This window comes from Callorhinchus milii, unplaced genomic scaffold (genome assembly GCF_018977255.1).
Source record: "Callorhinchus milii isolate IMCB2004 unplaced genomic scaffold, IMCB_Cmil_1.0 Scaffold9, whole genome shotgun sequence".
In the NCBI taxonomy this organism is placed as follows: domain Eukaryota; kingdom Metazoa; phylum Chordata; class Chondrichthyes; order Chimaeriformes; family Callorhinchidae; genus Callorhinchus; species Callorhinchus milii.
The window spans coordinates 4,923,538-4,938,562 of record NW_024704750.1 but is presented as its reverse complement, the minus strand read 5'-3'; the positions used below and the strand labels follow the sequence as shown (position 1 = coordinate 4,938,562).

Sequence of the window (15,025 nt, the reverse complement as noted above, 5' to 3'; positions counted from 1 at the left end):
TGTATATATATTGTGTGTGTGTGTATATATATTGTGTGTGTATATATAGTGTGTGTGTGTATATATATATATATATAGTGTGTGTGTATATATATGTGTGTGTGATCCAGATCTACACTTACAATTTCGTATCACTTAACAATTTGACTGGACTCACTCACCGGAGCAGTGGATATTTTAGGAGGACGTGGACGTGCAAGATTTTTTTTAAATATACACATTATATATATATATATATATATATCTATGTATATGTATACGCTCTCCGTCTGCATATTTACCTCCGAATTGAACGTCAGTGTTGCCGACGTTGGGAAGACGTCTGACGGCCCAAGTGACTCTCGGGGGGGGGAAAGGAAACCTTGACGTGGGGGGGGGGGGGGGGGTTATTTCCAACGACGACGCTCCCTGTTCAGGCCGCCCCTGTGCGGAAAGAACGCCACCCAGCACGGTGGTGGGGGGTGGGGGGTAAAATCCGCTCCCGTTTCGATTCGCTACCAAGTACATCAGACGGAAGGCAGGAGGCGCAGTCGAGCTCTGGGTGAAGCTGGGGGGGGGAGGGGGGGTCAGAGACGATGAATAGAAATAAAACTCGCCTCACACCACAAATAAAATCGGTCTCTCGAGCCGAAGGGAAAAAAAAATCAAACGAGATGATGAGGCGTCGTGTGACGGGAAGCGGTTTTAAAAACTCGCCCGTGAGGCGTGTGCGGGTTTTTTTTCGTTAAAACAAAAGCACCGACTGCTGCGTCACCCTCCCGGGGCGGCTCGCGGTGCGCGCTGGGAGATGTAGGCCCTCAGCGGAAGTTGGTGCCGGCAACGGCGCTGCGTGTCCACCCCCCCCTCCACCCCCATTGCCGGAGAGGCGAGGAACTACAACTCCCGGCGCGCACTGCGGGAGGAGGGGGGGTGGCGGTGTTTCCGGTATGACCTCACCCTCCGCATCGTCACGTGGGGTGGCGGGGGACTCGGAGGCTGTGGTCGGGTTACAGGCACTGATTGACTGACCGTCCGTCCGGAGGAGAAGGCGAACGACCAGGGGACAGAGCGTCTGCCGCCATGTCTGACGGCGGAGGGACCGGCGGGGGCGGCGAGGACGGCTCGTCGGCCATCGAGGCGGCGGTGCAGAACGTCGCCGACTCCTCGGTTTTGCAGAAACATATCCGCAAGCTGGTGCCGCTGCTGCTGGAAGATGGCGGCGAGGTGCCGGCCTCGCTGGAGAGCGCCCTGGAGGAGAAGAGCGCCGTGGAGCAGATGAAGAAATTTCTCTCCGACCCCCAGATGCACACCGTGCTGGTCGAGCGCACCACCTTGAAAGGTTTGTGTGGGGGGGGGACCCTCTGGGCGGGCGGGTGGGTGTGTCTCTCTCTCTCTCTCTCTCTCGAGTCAAGGTGGCCGCCGCATTACACCACCACCCCTCCCCCCCCCCCCTCGCTCTCGGCCGCACCCCCCGCTGACAGCTGACAGACGGCTGTCTGTCCCACAAAAAGCACAACACAAGCTATGAAAGACCCCCAACCCACCCCCACCCACCCAAGGGCCAAGGGACAGCCGAGGAAAGGGTCCGCAATAGTGGCAGAATTATGAGGGAAAAGGGGTGGGTGTGGAGGGTGGGGGGGAATCACAAGTCGTGTGGGTGGGTGGGTGTCGCGACTGGACCTGTGTGTGTAGATTTCCCCGAAGAAACAAAAGGCTGATGGTGTTAGGGTGGAGGGAGGGTGGGGGTGTTAGGGTGGAGGGGGTGTTATGGTGGAGGGAGGGTTGGGGGTGTTTTAAGCCCTTTGGGACGTCCTCCCGACGTGAAAAGCACTATATCAAATGCAAGGATTATTATTATTATGGTGGAGGAGGGTGGGGGTGTTATGGTGGAGGAGGGTGGGGTTGGGAGCTGCAGTTCTGCTTGTGGTCAGCCCTTCTTTTCCAAGGAGCTCCTTCCCTCCCTCTCCTTTAGCTGTTTCTGTTCTGACCATCTGCATTGCTGGCGAATTGAGTCACGCAGATTAAAATATGGGCACTCCTACTTATTCCCTGGAGATCAGCTGTGTAGGGCGCTTTTTATATATATATAACCAGATTTAGGGAATACTGTACTTGTTAAAATGTTGTCTGTGTAAATAAAAGACCGCATTTGTATCTTTTTTTTGAAAAATGTGTACAAGTAGACATTGAGGGAACTGAGATAGGACCAATAATTTGAGGAGAAATTCAATCTCCGATTTGCATCCATTGTCTGGGCAAAGTCGAGGCATGGCTGACGTTCTTGCATTTGTCTAGAATAAGCAAAACTGAACAGTCTGTGAATGTAAGGCATTTTTAGATCTTGTTTTGGGGATTGCTGTATTGATACCATTGTTTTCAGATTTCCAGAGGTTCAGTGTTGCCCCAGTTCTGTCAATCTGTAAAGCAATATATGCCATATGCGTTGTTAATTCCCACCCCTTCTGTCAGAATACGTCTCCTTTAGTAATTGGATTCACCTACAGAAAGAATTGCCCCAGTTTTCTGTTTAAATGTTTTAAGAACTAATTTTTACAAAATGAAATGCGTAGAGGTTGATTTCCCTGGATAATCCGCTGGGGCTAATCACATCTGAAGCATGGTGCCAGCTGGTGTAGAAATGTTAATTTTTTTACAATGTTGCAAGCATTTTGTAACTAACAATAACAACCAGCGCCTTGGGATGTCCTCCCCATGTGAAAGGTGTAGTACAAATACAATTTGTTGTTGTTATTGTAACTTAGCCTTAATATAGTGCAGTCTGAATAAATATTGCATTGTTCTTTTATTTATATATATATTTTTAAAAGTATCAGATTTTGTCATTTCTGCTGAGTGAGATATGTGAGCCACATATCATAAACTGATAATTTGCCACTTCCAGGTTCAGCAACGAGTTAAATGTAGGTATAAATAAATGCAGCCAGGATATGGACAGCATGATGGCTTAAGTGATAATGACAAGTTCAGATAGGGTTGGGTTAGAGTTTATTGTGCTATTGTACTGCAGCAATATTAAATCAATGATTGACTGCATTGCGGTGTGTGGGATGGGTTAGTGATTTTCCCTTCCGCTCTTTTCCTACTGGGGTGGGGTTCATGATGACATTCCGTATCCCACTCAATTAAGTGTCGTCAGGCTATTCACCCATAGAGGGCATCACAGCGGAGCCTGTTCCTGTCTTACACTGACATCTGTACATATTCTCCAGGAAGGAAACCAATTTGATCATTCGTCTGGTGATTTATTTTGAGTGGTGCTGGTAATACTAGGTTAAACAAAGTCATATGGTTGAAGTAGCAATCTGTCCTAATACAGAATTACCTGTAAAAATTGTACTCCCATCATTATATAGTCTTTTTTAGTCTGAAGGACCACGTGTGTTACTTTCCAAGCTAAGACCAGTTGCTAGGCCTCATCTGGTGCAGCTTTATGGCTCGACACAAAGAGGTGCTTGTGAGTGACCGCCAATAAATATCTTTTGCTAATGTTAGTCACTGCTCTGCAGAAATGCTTGTCAAATCAGGACCTTTCAACTAGGAATCATTGATATAAAGCATGCCTGCCCCTTGTGTCCTGTAATTCATCTGAACGGTGAATATGAACATTGACATGCTTTGATTAGTATTGGATTTGCTTGTGATTGAAGAAGATTTTAAAACTTCACTGCTTGGACATTTCAACGGTTTCATGATTTTAATATTAAACTGTTTGCTGAAATAGAGGATGTTGGCGATGAAGGAGAGGAGAAGGAGCACACCGCTTACTACATTCACACAGACATTCATTATGGGCTCAAATCAAACAGGTACAGTTTTAAAAAATATATAGTATAGGTGTCTTATTTTATGTGGAAATAAGGATTAAGTTTAGTAATCTTAAATATTTTATCCATTCTACTTTTTATTTTTAATGTTTAAATGTCTAACATTTGTTCCTTCAGTGGCATAAATCTGAAGAAAGTATTAACTTTGGAGTCCTGTAGCTCAGTGGTTAGAGCACTCGCTTTGCAAGCGAAAGACCTGAGTTCAATCCCAGGCAGGTCAGGGCGAAACCTTGGGCAAGTTTCCTTACTCCACACAGAGCCTAATAATAATCCCTCCAAAAATAATAATAAATTGGTCATTTTTAATCTACGACTGTTTGTGGGACATTGCTGTGCGCAATTGGCTGCCGCGTTCGCCCACAAATATACAGTCAATTCACTTTACAGTGTGTTCTGTGAAGCGCTTTGGGACGTCCTCCCGACGTGAAAAGCGCTATATCAAATGCAAGGATTATTATTATTAACCTTGCAGTATATAGGTTAAGATTGTTATTTGAATGGCATTCTTATCACAGCATGTGTGCTATGTTTCTGAATATATGTGTATCCGGAGGTTCATTGCGAGCAAAATCGGTGAATGTTTCTATTGCCAATGATAATTGTGTGTGTTAACAATAATTTATATTTGTTCTACATTTACAATAATTATTTTTCCTTGTAAGTTAAATTCATGTCTAAAAGTTTAGTTCCAAAATCTTACTGTTGATTTGCTTCCAGTTTGGCTTTCATCAAGCGTACTCCAGTAATCGATGCAGACAAACCAATTTCATCTCAATTGCGTGTTATAACACTCAGTGAAGATTCTCCGTATGAAACCTTGCACTCTATCATCAGCAATGCAGTGGCTCCATTTTTTAAATCCTATATCCGAGAGTCTGGCAAAGCTGACAGGTACTTAATTGCTTTTGTGAATGGTTACTCATGTCTTCTATTTCTTTTGCTTCATCAAATACTTAGAGTGTCATAAATCTGTATAACTTTTCCTGAGTTTTATTTTTCACCATAATTGTTCTCACCGATTGATTGCAATAAAAATGTGATAAGGAGGAATTCTCATGGGATTTTGTAGTTTATGTGGGATATAAGGGAAAGGAAAGAAAAATCATGGCAAGTCACTGGCAGCTATTCTATTTGTTATTCTCTTAGTTTTTCATTGTTTGAATTATTCACTCGTCTTTCCCAGGGATGGTGATAAAATGGCGCCCTCTGTTGAGAAGAAGATCGCAGAGCTGGAAATGGGACTGTTGCATCTGCAACAGAATATTGAGATCCCAGAGATCAGTCTCCCAATCCATCCAGTCATTACTAATATAGCCAAACAGTGCTATGAACGTGGAGAGAAACCTAAAGTGACTGACTTTGGTGACAAGGTGGAAGATCCCACCTTTCTGAACCAGTTGCAGTCTGGTGTTAACCGTTGGATTCGAGAAATACAGAAGGTAAGAGTTAATTGACATGTTGCTCTTAAAGTCCTGAGGCTGATGTAAGGCAATTAGAACTATAACACATTTAGTCCTTAAGCTGCCAACAAATGCCATGAAATTTATGGCTCCCAAGAGTAAGGAGCTCCATATTTTCAGTTTCTGCTTTGTAATGTTGAAGTATAAATTTAAAGCTTTTATCTCAGTGGCTTTACTAACCTGTTATCCTATTAGAAGTAGAGCATTTTAAATTCTTAATTGTGCCCTATCATTTAATATTTTTAATTGGCATTTGAAACCATACTAAATGTGGAGTCCTGTAGTTCAGTGGTAAGAGCACTCGCTTTGCAAGCGAGAGACCTGAGTTCAATTCCAGGCAGAGGGCGAAACCTTGGGCAAGTTTCCTTACTCCACACAGAGCCTAATAATAATCCCTCCAAAAACAAAACAATAATAAATTGGTCATTTTCAATCCATGACTGTTTGTGGGACATTGCTGTGCGCAATTGGCTGCCGCGTTCGCCCACAAATATACAGTCAATTCACTTTACAGTGTGTTCTGTGAAGCGCTTTGGGACGTCCTCCCGACGTGAAAAGCGCTATATCAAATGCAAGGATTATTATTATTAAATTATTACAAATATTGCCAAGTAAATTAGATGTTATGAAAAAATATATTAAATCTGTTCTCTCATCTGTTTCCTTTCTAGGTGACCAAGCTGGATCGTGACCCTGCGTCAGGCACAGCACTGCAAGAAATCAGCTTCTGGTTGAATCTTGAACGAGCTCTGTATCGTATTCAAGAAAAACGAGAGAGTGGAGAAGTCCTCCTGACTTTAGAAATCCTCAAACATGGCAAGCGTTTCCACGCAACTGTCAGCTTTGACACAGACACCGGTAAGGATTCGAGCATCTGAAGAGAAGTTAGAATCCCCTTGAAGGCTGCAAAACAGCCTTATTCTGAAATAATTAGGGTGGGGGTAGAAGAATTTTTAATTTATAACTAATTTTCATTGAAAAAATGAACATTAACTTCTATCACAGCACTGAGTGTCTGTTTTCCTCAAAAGATATAATTTTGTGCGTTAAGATGGTATTTGACGAGTTTGTTAAATTGCATATGCCTATTGACTTTTTTTATCCCCTTCTACTTGTAGGACTCAAGCAGGCATTGGAAACAGTGAATGACTATAATCCTCTGATGAAGGATTTCCCTCTGAATGATCTGCTGTCTGCCACTGAACTGGATAAAATCAGACAAGCTCTTGTTGCAATCTTCACTCACCTTCGTAAAATCAGAAACACCAAGTACCCTATTCAGCGGGCATTGCGACTGGTGGAAGCAATTTCAAGAGATCTTAGTTCTCAGCTGCTTAAAGTTTTGGGAACACGAAAATTGATGCACGTTGCTTATGAAGAGTTTGAAAAGGTAACATTTGAGATTCATCTTTTGTTATCTTTCAAGTATTTGCTTTGACATCTAAGCATCCGTTCCTCTGGTTGGTAATGTAACCAACCATTAAAAATGCAAAGCATCAAGGCAAATAATTTTATCAGCAATTTTATTAGAGCATAATTTGTGAATGTGGGGTGGTATCTCTTTTCCATTAATGCTTGTGGTTTCTCTGAATTTATACAGTTTGTTAAAAATGCCTGGCTTATTTGTTCAACAAACTATATTTCCAACGAGGCTTTGATTTTCTTTCAGGTGATGATAGCTTGTTTTGAAGTGTTCCAAACTTGGGATGATGAGTACGAGAAGCTTCAGGTTTTGCTGCGAGACATTGTTAAACGGAAGCGGGAGGAGAACCTTAAGATGGTTTGGCGCATCAATCCTGCGCACCGAAGGCTGCAGGCTCGCCTTGACCAGATGAGGAAATTCAGACGGCAGCATGAACAACTGAGGGCTGTGATTGTGCGGGTACTTAGACCCCAGGTAATCTTCAACATTGATACAGCAATTTTCCCACCTCTTGCTTCAACAACTAAAAGTGTGAAGGTGTTTTTTGAAAATAGGTTGTAGTATACACTCTTAACATAAATGACAATATTTTACTTTTTTCATGTTACTATCATCTGTACTAGTTGGAAATTTAGCACATGATTTCACTATGCATTGTTTATTTAATTTGAAGGTAACCGCTGTTGCTCAGCAATCCCAAGGCGAAGGGACTGAACCACAGGACATGAAAGTTGCAGAGGTCCTTTTTGATGCAGCCGATGCAAATGCTATCGAAGAAGTGAACCTAGCCTACGAAAATGTCAAAGAGGTCGATGGGTTAGACGTTTCCAAAGAAGGAACAGAAGCTTGGGAAGCAGCACTGAAGCGCTACGATGAGCGAATCGACAGAGTTGAAACGCGGATCACTGCCCGTCTCAGAGATCAGCTTGGCACTGCGAAAAATGCCAATGAGATGTTCAGAATCTTTTCTAGATTCAATGCTCTGTTTGTTCGTCCTCACATTCGAGGTGCTATTCGTGAATATCAAACTCAACTCATCCAGCGTGTGAAGGATGATATTGAAGCCTTGCACGATAAATTCAAAGTGCAATACCCACAGAGCCAAGCTTGCAAGATGAGTCATGTCCGTGACTTGCCTCCTGTTTCTGGCTCCATTATTTGGGCGAAACAGATTGATCGCCAGCTCACGGCTTATATGAAACGTGTGGAAGACGTTCTTGGTAAGGGCTGGGAGAATCATGTCGAAGGCCAGAAGCTGAAACAAGACGGAGACAGTTTTCGTATGAAGCTCAACACTCAGGAAATCTTTGATGATTGGGCGAGGAAAGTCCAGCAGCGTAACCTCGGTGTCTCTGGTCGGATCTTCACCATAGAAAGCACACGTGCTCGTGGCCGGAGTGGGAATGTTCTCAAATTAAAAGTGAACTTCCTGCCTGAAATCATCACCCTTTCCAAAGAAGTTCGGAATCTGAAATGGCTTGGCTTCCGTGTTCCACTTGCAATCGTCAACAAGGCTCACCAGGCCAACCAGCTCTATCCATTTGCTATCTCGTTGATTGAAAGCGTTCGTACCTATGAGAGAACCTGTGAGAAGGTAGAAGAGCGAATTTCAATATGTCTGTTAGTTGCTGGCTTGAAGAGGGAGGTTCAAGGGCTGATATCTGAAGGTATTGCCTTGGTCTGGGAGTCTTACAAACTGGACCCCTACGTACAGCGCTTGGCAGAGAGCGTTTTCAGCTTCCAGGAAAAGGTATGTTCAACTTTCACTAATCTTTATGCACTAAACTGCGCTAGTTTGTATATTGTAGACTTTTTGATGTGTTCTACTCAATTTACATGATTCAAAATTGAATGAAGTGGTTGCTGTTCTAATGTATATTAAACATTTTAGGTGGATGATCTTCTGATCATTGAAGAGAAGATAGACCTTGAAGTCCGTTCACTGGAAACCTGTGTGTACGATCACAAAATATTTTCAGAAATCCTGAACCGCGTTCAGAAAGCAGTTGATGATTTGAACCTCCATTCGTATTCCAACCTGCCAATTTGGGTCAACAAGCTTGACATTGAGGTAAGATCTGCCTTAATATAATGGTGCAAATATGGGGGGCTTTCCAAAAATGGGAAATGTCCAAATTAATGGGAACTTTGAACTAAACTGTACTTGTAGATCGAAAGGATCTTGGGAGTTCGTTTACAAGCTGGTTTGAAGGCATGGACCCAGGTTTTGTTTGGGAATTCCGATGACAAGGCTGATGTTGATATGGATACAGATGTTCCACAGACCAGTCATAAACCAGGAGGAGATCCAAAGATTAAGGTATTACTTTTGGGTGTTAGCCTCAGCTCAAATTTCTATAACATAATAACCTAAGGGCACTAAGGTGGAGGCAGAGAGAGAGAATTGGGCATCATAATGCGTTTCTGCCAGGATTTAACTGAGCACTGCTAATCTGACTTAAGTGGAATGAGATTCAAGGACAGTCTGAGGCCTGTTTTCTCCAGATTGCTGTTCTATTTCGAGGTGATTTAAGGCTGATTTCCTCATTCGTAGAATATAATACACGAGCTTCACATCACCAATCAAGTAATTTACTTGCACCCACCAATTGAAGACTGCAGATATAAGCTGTACCAAGAGCTGTTTAGCTGGAAGATGGTTGTTCTTACTCTCCCAAGGATACAAAGTCAGCGATACCAGGTAAAATGGCATTTTTCTTTAATTAATTTAAATATGCTTTTTAACACCAAATACTGTATGTTTTTATTTGTTTCAATATGTTAAAATTAAGACTGAAGGTCAGTATTTGAAATATTTATTTCATCCAAAATGTGCAAATATTGAAATGTCCAATTGTAATTCTGTAGAGTAGGAAAAATTTAATTCTTCTTTTATTGCAACTAGGTTGGTTTTCAGTATGAGCTATCTGAAGAGGAGAAGTTCTACAGGAATGCACTGACTCGAATGCCAGATGGACCAACTGCTTTGGAGGAAGCTCATGAAGCTGTCATGGGAATTGTCAGGGAGGTTGAAAAATACGTAAAGGTAAGCGTTTGAAAGGAAGCATTGCTTTCCATCAGCCATTTTCCGAATTTATTTAGTTGCGAGAACAAAATAAGCTCAGGTTTACTCTCTGCCCCAACTTTTCTTTGCAGGTTTGGCTTCAGTACCAATGTTTGTGGGACATGCAACCTGAAAACATCTACAACCGTCTGGGCGAGGATCTGAACAAATGGCAAGCTTTACTGGTCCAAATCAGAAAAGCCAGAGGAACGTTTGACAATGCAGAAACCAGGAAGGATTTTGGTCCTGTTGTTATTGATTATGGAAAGGTAAAAGGATAACCCCAAAACATTGGGACTCTTTCTAGGAATATTCCTGTTGTTCAAGTAAGACTTCGTAATAAATCTGGAGAATAAGTGAGACTGTAATATCTTTCCAAAATGTTTTCAGTTTGCCTACAAATACAGTCTACTACACTTTACAGTTAAAGCCTGTGAAGTGCTTTGAAGCTTTTTGGCAACGTGCTACATCAAATGCAAGGATTATTATTTGAATACGGTGAATGTTTGACCCACGTATCTAAAAGGTAATTCCAAGCTATGTTTGTTACTTTCTTCAAGGTACAATCAAAGGTGAATCTAAAGTACGATTCCTGGCATAAGGAAGTTCTCAGCAAATTTGGACAAATGTTGGGTCAAAACATGACTGAGTTCCATTCACAGATATCCAAGGTAAGAAAAGTCATTCAAACTGCGCTACATGTAATAACTGTAATAGAAATTTGACTGATATAAGTGAGTTTTTGCAACTACATTTGTTTTACTTTAAAAACAGTCCCGTCAAGAGCTGGAGCAACACTCAGTGGATACTGCAAGCACCTCTGATGCAGTGACCTTCATAACCTATGTGCAGTCTTTGAAACGCAAGATCAAACAGTTTGAGAAACAAGTAGATGTAAGTATTAATTGAGTTTTTTTCTTTTCCTGGGAAATGTTTCAACAAGATCAAGAATGCAAATAAGTGGCTCATGAATAAGTGTAGTAAAATCTGTCCTTTGCAAAAGCTACCGGTCACTTCTGAGCAATTGGAATTAGGAAAACCTAGCTTCCTCTCCCTTTTCCATCAGCTTTTGTTGTTGAAGTCAATTGTAGTGTTAATTGCTTTGTCACATCCTCCTGACGTGAAAGGCACTTATATCAATGTAAATTGTTTTGTAGTATCTCAACTGCTGTTATGGCTTAGATGACATAAGTTGGGACAGAATTGAAACTTCTAATATCAGTATGCTTTTCAAAAAAGCATATAAGGGACCATAAAGTCATGCAAAATCTGGCCAACTCTGCAAAGCAAAACTCTTCAATTTTGATATAGATCTCATTATTGGAACTAAAGAGCAATTATTGTACTCTGATTGGGGAATTATAGTTGGATTCTTTACACTCCTGGCTACTGAATTCAAATTATCTGTCTAAATTGTTCCTTTATTCTGATGTGAACAGTAATGTACAAGCACTTTGCCTGTGCAAAGGGCACTATATAAATGCAAAATGTTGTCACATATAAATCATTCTTTACGTTTCTATTTGAATCATTTTTCTCTTTCACTTTCTGCATCTAGCTCTATCGCAATGGCCAGCGTTTGTTGGAAAAGCAGCGATTCCAGTTTCCTCCATCGTGGCTTTACATTGATAACATAGAGGGGGAATGGGGAGCTTTCAACGACATCATGCGCAGGAAGGACAGTGCTATCCAACAACAGGTGGCTAACCTACAGATGAAGATTGTTCAGGAGGATCGTGCAGTGGAAAGCCGTACCATTGACCTCATGGGCGAATGGGAGAAAACTAAGCCTGTGGCTGTAAGTGGGTTGCAATATTACTGTGAATACTTGAATCGTACTATGAGTTAAATCAATAAAAGTCTAGCCCATTTTATTTGGACTATGTCTTATGTGTAAGGATGGTGTCTATCAAATATCTTTTTTTAATATATTTTATATATATATATATATTTAGGTATTTAAATATCCAGCTCGGGTCTGAAATGCTGTACACTGTCCAGGGTCTTGGGATGTCTTCCCGACGTGAAAGGCGCTATACAAATGTAATCTTTTTGTTGTTAGTACTGTTAACTTTTGGTTATATATTGAAACTTTGCTCTAAATATTTAGAATGTTTAGACTTTTGAAAATTATGTAACAAACAATTACAACACTTGACAAAAAATGCATTTTTTTAAAAAATTAACGTTTAAAATTGTTAGCCGTTTGAGCTTTTCAGCTAACTTGAAATAAATTTGTTATTTAGGGAAATCTTCGTCCAGAGGAAGCCTTGCAAGCTCTAACTATTTATGAAGGCAAGTTTGGTCGCCTGAAAGATGACCGAGAGAAATGCGCTAAAGCCAAAGAGGCTTTGGAGCTGACAGATACAGGACTGCTCAGTGGAAGTGAAGAACGGGTGCAGGTAATTCAAGGCTGCGTGTCTTCTCAAACCATGAACACAATCTGAATGATTCAACTAATATTAGCATTGACTCACACCAACTGCAAGTCACAAATGGTTTCCATATTTTCATTAGGTTGCTTTGGAAGAACTCCAGGACCTGAAGGGAGTTTGGTCTGAGCTGTCTAAAGTATGGGAGCAAATTGACCAGATGAAAGAGCAACCCTGGGTTTCTGTACAGCCGCGCAAGGTATGAAAAATTCACTCATGTTAGGAAAATAGATCACTGTATTTGGAAGTAGTCACTTCACAGCAGTGTTGCACTTTGGCATGGCATTTCAGTTTCAGATCATCCAACAACAAGCTTCATTAACTTTCCACACAAAATACATCAGAATTAATGTGGAATGGAGATCAATGTCCTTGGATTGAATTCAGAGATATCTTTTTTTATTGAGTCAGAGCTGGTTGTTTGATATTAAGATTTATTCAATTTTTTTTGTTTGTGAAACAGCTTCGTCAGAATTTAGATGGGCTACTGAACCAACTGAAGAACTTCCCAGCTCGTCTTCGACAGTATGCATCGTATGAGTTTGTGCAGAGACTTCTGAAGGGTTATATGAAGGTGCGGCCTTTGTTCTAAAAGTATTCTGTGAATTTAAGTGTACATTTGTTTGAAACTGAAGATTGATTGTATATGTTCTTGCAGGTGAACATGCTGGTAATTGAGCTGAAGTCTGAGGCCTTGAAGGACCGTCACTGGAAGCAGCTGATGAAACGGCTACATGTTAACTGGGTAGTGTCCGAATTAACATTGGGTCAGATCTGGGATGTAGATCTGCAGAAAAATGAGGCTATTGTCAAGGATGTGCTATTGGTGGCACAGGGAGAAATGGCTTTGGAAGAATTCTTGAAACAGGTCAGTAAACAATTCGTCATTTTGTTTTAGCTGAAGGAGAAACTAGTAGCTGTAAAAAAAAATCTACTGATTGGTCTCTGAATCAAATTGTCATTAGTTTAACTCTTACGGTATAAGTAAAAGCAGTATCATCAGCTTCTATTCTGCTTATTCCTGTTACTTTGAATGGGAGGAACCAAAGCTAAAATGTAGTAACTGAACTAGCTTTAAACTTTTGAATATGAGCAATAAAACTTTGTGTTTGTTCCTGTAAAGTTATTAATTTTTTTTGTATTTGTTACCCTTTTTTTAAACAGATTCGAGAAGTTTGGAACACATACGAACTGGACCTAGTGAACTATCAAAACAAGTGTCGATTGATCCGTGGTTGGGATGATCTTTTCAACAGAGTAAAAGAACATATCAACAGCGTATCTGCCATGAAGCTCTCTCCCTATTATAAGGCAAGTCATACGTTTAAAGAAATGTCTTCTGTAGCTTTATGCTTTGCCATTTTCCTGTTGCAGGTGAAATCCTTCCTAAATCTCATCATCATTAAGTTTTTCAGTTGATGCATTTCCACCGTTACATTTATCTTTATAATTTTGCGTTTTAATTTCTGTTCATTCATGCTTTCACTCACTTTGCAATAGGCATTACCAAATTACAAGGTATCTGTTGTGCATTTTCTACTCCTTTTTGCTACAGTAAGATTTTGTTTCTGTTCAATAAAGGGAAATTTGTAATTTTCATACCATTTGACAATCTTCCAATCTGCTTAATATTGCCTATAGAGCTCAGCAGTGACCAAGGCTTTACAAAGAACATTATTCAGCAGACTATCCCAATAGACATTATTTAGATTGCTTTCCTGTTATTTCTTAATTCCTGATCGTAAAAATTTGCTTTCGTAGTCTCCCACTCTAAAATGCTGTTATATAGCTTCTTGATTTTCCCCATCTAAATTCCAAATGGAGTCCTTTTTTGCTAATTATAACCATACTTCTAGGTTTTCGAAGAGGACGCCTTAAGCTGGGAAGATAAGTTAAATCGCATAATGGCACTCTTTGACGTCTGGATTGATGTGCAGCGTCGCTGGGTGTATCTTGAAGGCATCTTTACAGGAAGTGCTGACATTAAACACCTGCTGCCTGTGGAAACTCAGCGATTCCACAGGTAATTACACTTACACGGGTTTTAATTTTAAAGAATTTCTGAAGTCATCTTAAACTGAGTTGTGTGCTAAAAAAAAATTATGTATTGTAAACAGCATCAGCACCGAGTTCCTTGCACTCATGAAGAAAGTTTCCAAGTCTCCACTTGTGATGGATGTCCTGAATATTCCAGGGGTGCAGCGGTCACTGGAACGGCTGGCAGATCTGTTGGGCAAGATCCAGAAGGCTTTGGGAGAATACCTGGAGCGAGAAAGATCTTCTTTCCCTCGGTAGAGGCTTCAATTTATTTTGGAAGCACTGGCATGTTATGTATATTCTCTTCTGAGAAAATACAGATTGCATGTCAAGATGCAAGACATGTTTTGAGCCATTTTAATACGTTCTTTATTTTAATACAATTGCAAAATTCTTCAAAGTACATTTTAACATATTTGTTTTCATCTGCATATTTATTCTGATTTTTAGATTTACTTTGTTGGCGACGAAGACTTATTGGAGATCATTGGTAATAGCAAGAATGTGGCTAAGTTACAAAAACATTTTAAGAAGATGTTTGCTGGTGTTTCCAGTATCATTCTCAATGAAGATACCACTGTTGTCTTGGGAATTGCATCACGTGAAGGAGAAGAGGTATAATTTGATACTTCCATACAAATCTTTACATAAATTAGCATTGTAAAGTGCTACCAAGACAATTTGGTATTAACTATTGACTGATTAAACTCAAGAGTATTGGCATTGCCTAGGGAATTGTGCAGAAAAAGATTCACAAATTTTTCAGATGCAGAAATATGTATTTA

The 15,025-nt window shown here is 40.7% G+C and overlaps 1 protein-coding gene across 1 annotated transcript in view; it reads left to right on the top strand.

The window, feature by feature from the left end:
* The first annotated feature begins 955 nt into the window (after positions 1–955).
* Positions 956–15,025, top strand: part of dync1h1 (dynein, cytoplasmic 1, heavy chain 1) — a 41,021-nt gene continuing 26,951 nt past the window's right edge. The window contains exons 1-24 of the mRNA XM_042338242.1: positions 956–1,318; positions 3,722–3,806; positions 4,542–4,715; positions 5,008–5,263; positions 5,956–6,142; positions 6,403–6,674; positions 6,954–7,181; positions 7,381–8,457; positions 8,599–8,778; positions 8,878–9,027; positions 9,262–9,408; positions 9,613–9,753; positions 9,864–10,040; positions 10,332–10,442; positions 10,546–10,665; positions 11,330–11,569; positions 12,018–12,173; positions 12,289–12,402; positions 12,667–12,777; positions 12,862–13,071; positions 13,368–13,514; positions 14,060–14,226; positions 14,321–14,496; positions 14,692–14,855. Coding sequence (XP_042194176.1) covers positions 1,060–1,318; positions 3,722–3,806; positions 4,542–4,715; positions 5,008–5,263; positions 5,956–6,142; positions 6,403–6,674; positions 6,954–7,181; positions 7,381–8,457; positions 8,599–8,778; positions 8,878–9,027; positions 9,262–9,408; positions 9,613–9,753; positions 9,864–10,040; positions 10,332–10,442; positions 10,546–10,665; positions 11,330–11,569; positions 12,018–12,173; positions 12,289–12,402; positions 12,667–12,777; positions 12,862–13,071; positions 13,368–13,514; positions 14,060–14,226; positions 14,321–14,496; positions 14,692–14,855 — 5,049 coding nt within the window. The 5' untranslated portion in view covers positions 956–1,059. The remainder of the gene's footprint in view (positions 1,319–3,721; positions 3,807–4,541; positions 4,716–5,007; positions 5,264–5,955; positions 6,143–6,402; positions 6,675–6,953; positions 7,182–7,380; positions 8,458–8,598; positions 8,779–8,877; positions 9,028–9,261; positions 9,409–9,612; positions 9,754–9,863; positions 10,041–10,331; positions 10,443–10,545; positions 10,666–11,329; positions 11,570–12,017; positions 12,174–12,288; positions 12,403–12,666; positions 12,778–12,861; positions 13,072–13,367; positions 13,515–14,059; positions 14,227–14,320; positions 14,497–14,691; positions 14,856–15,025) is intronic.